This window comes from Medicago truncatula, chromosome 2 (genome assembly GCF_003473485.1).
Source record: "Medicago truncatula cultivar Jemalong A17 chromosome 2, MtrunA17r5.0-ANR, whole genome shotgun sequence".
NCBI classification, from domain to species: domain Eukaryota; kingdom Viridiplantae; phylum Streptophyta; class Magnoliopsida; order Fabales; family Fabaceae; genus Medicago; species Medicago truncatula.
The window spans coordinates 40,240,628-40,252,058 of NC_053043.1; the positions used below are offsets into that span (position 1 = coordinate 40,240,628).

Below are 11,431 nucleotides of genomic sequence, written 5' to 3' on the forward strand. Positions count from 1 at the left end.
AGACTCAAGGGTATTTTGGTCAATTGATAAGTTAGGGTATTTTGGTAATCTTAGAATTGGGATTATTTAAGTATTTGAAGTGAATAGTTATTTTTAATAAGTTACTAGTACGTTGGAGTAATTATTAGAGATGCTAATTATTTTGTGCTTTAACGGTTAAATGAGTAGTAACTTTTGTGAATTAGTTAGTAAGTATGTTAAGCCCATTATGACAATTAGAAATCAAACCTAATTAGTTGGTGGTATGTAAACATAACACTAAGAGGAAAATTAGGTTTACATTCATTCATTCACTTCACAAAATATTTTGAGAGGTAGAGAGAGAAAGTAAATCACAAGAGAAAAAGAGGAGAAGAATAGATAAAGGGTTAGAGAGGAGAAAAGCCTGAGGAGAAGAAGAGGCTGGAGACTCGAGGAGCTAAAGTGAAGCCATAGCTAAGATTTTGCAAGCTAGAGGTAAGGGGGATATAACCTTTCTCTCAATTAAGCTATAATCTCTTCTTTTGCTTATATGAATAAGTGCTTATTTGTGAATTATGATTTTTGTGAACTTTAATGTCAATTTTCGTACTCCTTATTTGATGATAAGTTTGGGTATGTTAAATTGATGCTAAGCTTGTTGTTGTTGATTTTCCATGGTTGAAGTATGATAATATAGACCTTTTATGATTTTTTCTTCAATTGGTGAAAATGAAGTTGTTGTTGTTGATTGTTAATGAACTCATGAAATAATGCTTTGAATGATGTTGTGGTGTGTTGTTGATAAAGATTCGTTCCATGGTTATTGCTAAATGTGTTGTTGTGGTTAAGTTGTTGTGTTTTTATGATTTTTGTGAAAATGGGTTTGATTACGATTTTGGATGTGAACTTGATGATTTGAGGTAGTGAAAGTGTTTGTTACAAGTGTTAAGATCATGGACAATGTTTTGAATTGATTTGGGAGTATTGTGATTGAGTTTAGGGATTTAAAAGGAGGTGTGTTATTTGAACAACCATTTGATAGACAACTTATTTGACAACCATAAATTTACAAAGGAAGAGTAGGTTTTGACACGAAAATCAAAGCAATAGAGAGATAAAGTAAAAACATATGTCAGTATGAGAGAGAAAGTTGTCAGAAAAGTTGTTACAAAATGGTTGTAAAAATATCATTTCTCATTTAAAAGTGATTATTGGGTAAAAAAAAACACATTTTTAAACTGTTTTTTGAAGTTTTATGTTAACCCAAAATCGGGCCCCGCAATGCTAAAATCGGCCATTGATTTTGAGCAGTTTTTCACACTTTTGGTTCGACAAAAATTGGCCCCCGGTTTTTGTTAGACATCCTGGGAAGATTCATCTTTTTTACCATTTTCCATTTTGAAATGAGTCTCGGTGTACACATGAAAGTTGTAGGTATGGAAGTTAGCTTTCTAATTGCTTTGGTTTGACTTCCATATGATTTTTTGATTTTTATTTATGATGAAAATACTACAGGTAGGTATTGATGCATTTTTACAAAAATTTAGCATAATTATTTTTAAGTGAACCCAAAAGTTATGGTTTGGTCCCAAACCCCAAAACTTGGTTACTAGGAGTTTGATTAGGATGTGTAGGGATAATTAACCTATGATATGATGGATCAACTTGGTTTTGATTTGAAAATGAATTGGTTTTGAAAAGTGTTTAGAAAAATAGACGAACTTAGTTAAAATGTGGTTTCATGACAGAATAACTTGCAATTGGCTTTATGTTCATGATGATATAATAAACTAAGGATGAATCAATAAGGACTGGGTGTTTAATATGATGCATATCATGGTGTGATTAGTTGTCCGTCTTGGTTGTGCAATGTGAATTTGAAACGATAATGTTTCTTTAAGGTAATAGATGTTGATGACAATTATGCTAACAATTGTTTGGGTGAATTTAATTTGATAACTTTGATGGTGACTCTTGTTGAATTATGACATGTCGATTATGTGGATTGTAAAACTTCATAATGCATATGGTGTTGATTTATGAAGAATGTAATTGGAGGTGTAGTTTTATATTGCTTTGGTGGTTATATAGTTGGTGTTAGGTGCATTGTTGAGTCTTATTTGAAGTCCATAGTCATATGAGGAATGTAAAAGGAGGTGTACTTTTACATAGGTGAAATACGTAAGAGGAGGTGTACTCTTACTTGGGTGTGGATTCAATACAATAAGATTATCTCTGGAATTCAATTTTTACCACATGCATCTAGAGAAGAGTCCATAACATTGCATGTATTTGAATATTTGGTGAGTCGTGTCATAATTGAATATGCCACTTGGTGAATTTGTGCATTGGTGACATTTGGTGAATGTTGTGATTATGTGAATTGTGTGGAGATGTGTACTTGTTGATGTTTGTTATTTTTGGTGGTGCTTGTACACTTGGTGATTTTATTGATGATGATTATTGTAACACCCCGTTTTTCCCAACATAAAAATTTCGCATATAATCAGAGTTTTTCAACATAAACGGAATGTCATACTTCTTTTCTTAAAATCATAAACGGAAATAAATAACTATTTATCCTTCAAAATTCGACAACATAATATTTAATATTTCGCAGCGGAATTTATTAAACGTTAAACAATCTTTGGCACGAAGGCCTCATCATAAAAATCTCATAAAATCTAATCAACAACTTATTCATGAAACTTCATAAGGTAATACGTAAGGAATAGAAAGCAACAACAAAATCCTATCCCGTTACGTATCAGAGCACCTAAGACACACGTGAGAGAGAAACCACTCACGACAACAACTAACAGCAACTACTCTCGATCACCTACAAGTTACCCATACGAAGGGCAACATTTCCAAGCAGAAGGGGTGAGATTTCACAAACAATAATATTAAGCATATAATTCATCATTTATATTTAACAACTTAAACATCATAAACATATCATAATAATAATCCTTCATTAAGCACTTCATTAAAAACATAACAACTTAACAACTTGACTCGACAATGCAACTTCGACTTGACTATGCAACTTATTCTTCTTAATCATGCATGTGGTACCAATCCATGGCATCAAGCCCCCAACTTATTTGAGCATAAATACACTCCCAGGGCATCAATCCCTTAACTTATTTGAGCAAAAGCTCACAGGGCATCAAGCCCCCAACGTGTTGAGCGAAGGCTCCAGGGCATCAAGCCCTCAACTTAAATGAGTATGCATGGACTCAACAACGTGTACAACTTGGACAACATCAACAACTTAAGACTCCAATACTTTGGAACGACATCTTACATTTTAGACCGACACATGCAGCTTAATTAATATACAACAGCAACATAGGCAACACATAAACATCTCAAGAGATAACAATATCAAATGATAATCAACATCAACTTAAACATCTTATATAATTCACATAATGCATATACAATTATATCACATTACTAGTAACATCACATCATATTATATCAGACTCACTGAACATTAACAATACTATAATCAACCTCCATTCCTACCCCAAGGGTCATCTCATAACCTCACATGCGACAAAGATCGCAAGAACCCTAAACAAGGTAGTCTGACACTGTGCAGCTAGCGAGGCGATCCACTCTACTCGCTATGGCGAGTTCAGGAAAAAGGCTACTCGCCTTGGCGAACAGAAACTAGGTGCTCTCGGGAACTTGACATTTTTCACCCAAAAATCCCATTTTTAACTTCCCCATGTTCAATTTCAATCCAAAAACTTGCCTAATCATTCTTATACATGTTCAGGCACTCAAAACCATCTAAAACTCGACCCAAAAGGTTAAATCACAAAATCATGGTTGACTCACTGATCAACTTGCTATGGCGAGTGATCTGCTCGCAATGGCGAGTGACATCTGGGTTCACTCGCGAGGCGAAGAACATTTCCTCGCGAGGCGAGCGATGAACTTCATCACTCGCGAGGCGAGACATGCTGCTCACGAGGGCGAGCGATGAATTTCAGCTCGGGCAGAATGCAGATTTTCATGAAAATGCACCTAATCACATGGTTCTAAGCTTAAAACTGATTCGAAACATCACCCTATGGATTATCTAAGGTCTGTACACACTTTCTACATCAAATCTACGAGTTTCCATCATCTAACCCTCAATTATCACTCTTAACCCTAATTTCCAATTCTCAAAAACTAACCCTACAACATGTTAAATCTAATCATCAGAATCATAGGCTTAAGAAGATTGAATGTTAGTTCCACCCTTACCTTGTTGAGATGTGATGATATTATTTTGCTGCGATGTTTTGAAAATTTATTTATGCATGTTTTAAAACTTATAGAAGAAGTAACATCTAAATCTTTTGTATGATTTGTATTATTTGTGTGATATATCGCTTTAAGGGTTTATGATGTTACATTTACCGAGTTTAACACGTGTTAACTCGGTCAAAAACCGAGTTTACCTCTGAGTTAACATATTTTTGTCTCCTAAAAACATGAACTTGAATAAATTTACGAATTAACACTCAATTTATGGAACACTGATCTACAAGCTTCCCTAGCCTCTCGAAGCATACCCAAGTGTTATCAAAGTCCTTCTATAGGCTAAACCCACCCACTTGAAAATGACTTGCCTATTATAAGCCTTTCAAGGATTCTATACCCAACTATGCAAATATTATAATGGTTGTGTCTGATATATGTACACATTTATGGGATAATTATATAACAGATGATAGATAATATAATTTCTTAATTATAATATGATTATTCCATAAGAGAGGATATTCAATGTACATCTTACATAATAGATTCTGTTCTATATATTCAACCTGAATACAAAATTAAACCATTTTAGAAGACATGGACTAAGTCTTAAACTTGAGCTCCATTTTTGGTCCATGACTAGTTTGTCAACTTCAAACTAATGCTGAAGATAGATTAAGTAGATCTTTATGATATATATCTTGGAATATCTTATTGCTTAGTTGTTGGAGTGATCTTATTATCATCCGTTGAAGATAGCATGTACTTGTCCATTGTCACTTTAGAAAAAGATTCGTTGCAACCTTTTTAAGCAAAAACAATATTTTTTTTTCATTGAATAATCAATATATTTGGTAGATGAAATATATCAATTATTCAATAAACCTAAAAAATTGTTTTTTGTTTATAAATGTGATCGGAGGAAGTAAATTTGATGGCTACTTTTGAGGGTGTAAGGTATGAAATTATGAGCCTTTAAAAGATCTTTGTTCTTTGAACTCAATTTCCATATGAGTAGTGATATTTGAACAACCATTTCATACAACTTTTGGCGACAACTTTTTTTTCCTCTATTTTCATTGGTTAAAAAACAATGGAGAGAGAAAAAGGAATTGAGAGAATAAGAGGATAATGTGAGTATGAGAGATAAAATTGTCAAAAAATTATCACAAAGTAGATGTACAAATATCATTTCTCTTTCCGTATTGTGTTGCTTTTCTATAGTGATTTCATACAATCAAAAAGCTAAGGCCTATATTGATTTTTCTATTCAAGCTTCTCAAATGTTATTCTCATGCTGGCAAGAAGGAGATCTTCATTTCTTTTCTCAAATATCTTCTTTAGTTGAGAGATGAGTACCATATAACCTACCCATATCCCTCTGGATGATGAGCTCTAAATGTTCTCTATATAGTGATGGACTCAATATTTATACCTGGTCTATTCTTACATCATAGTAGTAAAAAACGCGATGCTCACCCTCTTCGATCCAAATCAATTGTAAAATAAAAATATGTGTAAAATCGTAGTACAATCACACAAGAACTTAAAATCGCAAAATTTTGAGTGATTATGTGGAGTTTTGGATAATGCCAATTTGGGTTTGGCCATTGCACACCGGGATAAGTCAAAATTAAAACCTGGTTTCCCATATAAAATTTGTTGTGAATTCGGACTCAAAATCACACCAATACAAACTATGATGTGTGGAGCAAAGGAAAGTAGTAACCAATATCAAAGTGAACACAAGCAACAACAATAATAACAAGACCTAGATCTAATCTAGTAATCAAAGTGAAAAGCTCAAAACCACAAGCAAAAGATAAAGAGAGAAGAGAGAAACAAACACACCAAAGATTGTTGACCCAGTTCGGTCCAACTTGACCTAATCTGGGGGAGAGATTGATCTCTCCAATCCACTATCAATGAGTTCTTACAAAAGGGATACATATGGGTTACAAGAAATTAGCTTAAACAAGCTCACAAAGAACAACCCTAATTTCTACCCATTTTCTCAATCTCACAAATGAACAAGACACTCAATGATTTTCACTCACCCAAGGTGTTTACAATGTTTCCCAACCCAAGAGAACTCTAATCAAAGACTTTCAACCCTAAAGTTACCTCCTTTGATTTTCCAAGTTTTCCTCTCTTGAAGTTCTATCTCTTACTCCTTCAAAAATGAGCTGAAACACTTAAATAGTACACAGTGACAGACAAAATCGCGCCGCGCCAGTAAAAATCGCGCTACGGTTGAAGCGTACGACCCAAGGTACGACAACCTTATCCACAAATCGCGTCGCGCCTGTACAAAATTGCGCCATGATTTGCTTCAGCAGAAACCATCAATTCTGCTAGCAAAATCGCGCCACGATTTTCAGCTTCCACATCATCACAATTTGAAGACAATTTCTACAAAATTGAAATCTGTTCTTCTCATACTCACTCAGCCTCACAAAAACAAACCTTAACCAAACATGACCTTAACTTAACCCTCTTTTGGCAAGTCGTTTGTCATCGCTGGATTCAACTCTGTTTTTCACATAACCCTTTGTAATGACTTCAACTGGTAATTGATATTCTTCTTCTTCCTCCTCCTCTGCTAGAGCTGCAGTTCCAAAAAATGCAACTGGAAATAAGACCGATTCAACATGGCAATACACTATTTCCATTATGCAGAATGAAAAAGGGTGAAGTGTAAATTTTGTGAGCTTCCATTTACTGGAAGTGCATACAAAGTGAAGCATCATTTGCCTGGAACTAGAATAGATGTTCATCCTTGTCAAATGATTCCTCTAGATGTCAAAAAAGCTATGTTGTTTTAAATTTGGCTGGAACTAATAGAGAGGGAACTAGTAGAGATGAAAAACTTATTTTGAATTTAGTTTTTTTTAGTACTAATGAACTTTGAATTTTTAGCACTTATGAACTTAGTCTTTTGGATGTTGAGTTATACTTTATGGACTCATTACTTGGTTGTTATGAACCTGAGGAACTATGATTATGACTTATTAATTTAGTTTAATGTACTTATGATTTATAAAGTATTTTGTTCTTGAATTATAATTTTTATGTTTGTGTGTATGTGATGTTACATTTTTGTGTATATATGTTTGTGTTTGTGTTATGAACTAAACTAATCGAGTAAAATCTTTGAATTTCGATTTTACGATTTTCAATTTTATTATTCCTTTCGACCTATAAATAATTGAGTAAAATTCTTTGATTTCGTTTGTGATTTTATGATTTTAGATAATTTTAATCTTTCAAAATAATTCCTATAAAATACAAGTAAGGACTAAAAGTTGATAATTTTTTTTATAGGGATTAAATTTAAAAGTATAATTTTGCAAGGATGAAAAACATATTTAATCTTAACATACATACAAGAAGAAAAGTCCAACTACTCTCAATATTAATTTAATGCAACTGTGCAAATGTTCAAACTTGTCAAATTATTGTTTACTTTACAGCACCCAACATCAACAACAGACCCCTCTCTCCTACATCATCCAAAGGTATATATTAAGAGAAATGATATTTGTACAATCATTTTTGTACAACTTTTGTACAACCTTCTCTCTCATACCTCATATTATCTTCTTATTCTCTCTCTTCATTTTTCTCTCTCTATTGTTTTTGACCAATAAGAAGAGAACACAACAAAGTTGTTCCAAAAGTTGTACCAAAAGAGTTGTTCAAATATCACTACTCATATATTAAAGACCTTATTATAAAAATATACGTATTAAAAGTCGTGCATTCAACTTTTTAAATAATTATTGTTTTCACTATTTACATAAATAAATGCATCATCTTTATCTAGTATTTCATCTTATTTCCATCATAAACTCATTTCAAAGTCTCATATGAACACGTATTTTAAAAATATAAAATATTTTCACATGTTGAAGAACTGAAGGTTCTACAAGTACAACTCTCGAACTTTAATTCAGAACTTGTTAACTTTTCTTTTTGATTAATTTTTAACATTTAGTTGTGTGATTGGTTTGAAAGTCCTATAATGAATCCTTCTTCTTTAGAAAGTCTTTAACTCTGGAGCCATTGATGAATCTAGGATTGGATTCTGCATGTCGAAATGTTTATTTGGCAAGACATTGGTCATCCATGTTGCTAAAATGAGTAGGTGACAGCACCGGTCCCATGTTTAGTGTATTTTGTTGAATTTAATATGACACGTTTTCCTTTACCGTGAATGATGAGTTACGCTAGCAACACTCTCTTTAGAATATTTTCTTTAATATTCACTCTCTTATTGGTTTAAACCATTGTGACTCTACACTTTGAAAATTGAACCCACACAAAGTAGTGAGACATACATGAATTTCATCCAATAAAAAAGTGAATGTTTGAGAGATTGTTGAAAAGTAAGTGTTGCTAACATTCATCTGAATTCAATTAACAGGTGACACTTTCGAAAATGGCAAGAAAGAGCATACAAGAACAAAAACACCAATGGAGATCCCACTCACACCAATAATAGGTTGCCAGAACTTTTTTTCTTGCGTGACAATAATAGCATGCTAGAACTTATCAAAGTTCATTAGGCAAATTATAATATTACATGCATGCGATACCTAAAAATGAGTTTTTTTATGGTTAACTTTTTGGTTTTTTTTTTTTTTTTTAATGGTAAAATTTATTAATAATCAGTTCCCTACGTAAGGCAAAAAAGGACCGAGAAGACATGACAACAACCAAAGGGCGCCGTATATAGGCGAAACACCCAAAAGAAAACTCATACACCCTTGGTATCAAAACACCAATAAAAATAGCACCCAACTGAGTGCTACCACCAAAATTCAATACAAAAACTCGCCGCCAAATCAAAGACAACACCAAAATCAAAGTTAAACCTCTATGTAGCAACACAACTCAATTGTGAGTCAAATCCTCAACCTCCATCGTGAATGATCATAAAAACAAGTATCAAACAGCTAACTCCTGCTAGTCGCACGAAAACCCCTCCAAAAAACCACCAAACTTAACAAAACCCTCTGACAACACCCCAGATTCTCTTCAACAGCTGAGCCCAAATCAACACCTGTAAATCTCCTATTCCAACACTCATTCAATTTTCACCATCAATTGACCTCAGTCCGTCGAAGATTACACCAAACAAAAGTCCAACAACTTGAGTTTAAAAACTGACTTCCGATCTAGAAGCAAAAGTGATCGGCTCACCAGACTCCAAAAAAAAATCACTAAAACACCCCTCAACTTTCAGCACACCGGAGAAAAACACCATAACCGGTTAACTTTTTGTTTACTCTAAGCAGAGTCACTATAGTTCAACCGAAATGTAAATAAAATTTGAACAAGTATTATTTCATTAAAAATCGCTCTAAGTCCTTCTAATCAATTTATCTTTGAAGGAATTTGTTAATTACTTGAGCTATTTTTTCAAGGATTGGGCTCGATTGTACAGTTACCTAACAATAGGTATACTATATCAACATAATTTCTTTACGAGACATTTTTTTTTTTGAAAGGAATTGATCATGGTTACATTTCAAACAAAGAAAGAGAAAGTTACAAAGACACTTACTTTTAAAACATTGGAATACAAAAGACTCTAACTAATAGTTACAATAATATTATTTTAATTAACTTATTCTAGCTCCCAATTCTCTTATGGATACAATGTTATGTTTTATTTAAACAACAGAAATAGAGATTTTTATACACTATCAACATGCTACTCCGATCTCAAATATAAGTAAAAAAGTTAAATAAAATTTATGTATCTAATTAAAAATCTGAATAAGATACATTTATTTTCTTTGATATATTTATTATTACTTAAATTCAAGATCAGAGGCACCAATACATTTTACATTGTCACAAATCACAATCAATTATATGACTTTAGTAATAATCATAACTAAAGTCAAATATCTTAAGTAATTTAACGGTCATGATTAATTGACAATGTAAATATATATCTTTAAATTGATCGTGCATATAAATTAAATTTTAGATAAAAAGCTAGCCAAATTAAAGGAAAGTTAGATAGAAGAGTGTCATCACATTAACATTGGATCCACACCTTGATGAGTAGTGTATATTTTAGGTCCATCCATTAAACATGGACTCAACCTAAACATGAGAATGCAAAACTCCATTTGATTTAAAGCACCATCTCCATCCAAATCACCTTCCATTAGCATGTACACGAGCTCTTCGTCCCTCACCTCCAAGCCAAGCATGAAACAATTCATCTTCAAACTCTCAAATGTTATAAGACCCTTGTTGGCATCCATAAGCAAATGAAACCCGTTGTAAAGTTCACCTATAAAACCTTCTGCTCCTAAACTCGCAACCATGGATGGAAAGTAGTCCTCAAAATCCATGTAAAAATCTAAATCCATGTGAAAAGGTGTGAGTGAAACTTTAAGTAGAGGTTGCTAGTAACAATGCGAAAGGAGATTAATTATTAGCTTGTGCTAGAAGGGTGTGTTAAGTTGTGCTTTTTATATACCATAAAATAATTGCGTTTTCTAAATGAGCAATGATATTTGTACCTCAATTCCATGACAACTTTAGTGACAATCTTGTTTTTCTCTCTTCTTATTGGTCAAAACAATGGAGAGAGAAAAAGGAAGAGAGAGGATAAGACCATCATGTGAGTATGAGAGAGAAAGTTGTACAAAAATTGTCACAAATTGGTTGTACAAATATCATTTCTCTTTCTAAATTGAGTGGAACAATAGATTGACTGTTTGAAATGTAGGGTTCGTTCAAAAAGAAAATGTAGGGTCGGAAAATGTGGTCCATATTTTATTTCTTTGACAAAAATATGATCCATATTTTTTTTTATAGGAAAAATATATGATCCATATGAAAAGTAATTAAATTTGTATATCTTGATGATTATTATTATTAATAGAATGGTTTTTAATTTGTAATATGCAATATCCCTTCTAACTGAGTTAATATCCCTATTTGTTTTAAAGTTGAAACAAACGCACCCATATTATTAATAATTTTAAAATTTTAGTTCTAATAATTAGGACCTTGGATATATTATACATTATATTGAACTAAGCTCACAAAGACAATAATTAAACGGTCTAATTACGCCCATGTACTCTCATTCATTTATTTTGCTTATCGAAAAAAAGTAATTAAACTGTCTAATTAAGCCATGGCAAACACGTTAGACTGACCTAAAAAAATATAA

At 32.7% G+C, this 11,431-nt stretch overlaps 1 protein-coding gene and 1 long non-coding RNA gene across 2 annotated transcripts; one reads left to right on the plus strand and one right to left on the minus strand.

Moving 5' to 3' along the window:
- Nucleotides 1–241: 241 nt before the first annotated feature.
- Nucleotides 242–8,832, plus strand: LOC120578244 (uncharacterized). Its single transcript, XR_005644186.1, has 2 exons — nt 242–456; nt 8,654–8,832. It is a non-coding gene; the product is annotated as an uncharacterized lncRNA (long non-coding RNA).
- A 1,442-nt stretch (nt 8,833–10,274) lies between these two features.
- Nucleotides 10,275–10,601, minus strand: LOC120578408 (calcium-binding protein KRP1). Its single transcript, XM_039831104.1, has one exon. The coding sequence runs from the start codon at nt 10,599–10,601 to the stop codon at nt 10,275–10,277; it is 327 nt and encodes a 108-aa protein (XP_039687038.1).
- Between the last annotated feature and the right edge of the window lie 830 nt (nt 10,602–11,431).

Coding starts and splice junctions, on each gene's coding strand:
- LOC120578408 (XM_039831104.1), bottom strand. CDS start 10,601: ATGGATTTTGAGGACTACTTTCCATCCATGGTTGCGAGTTTAGGAGCA.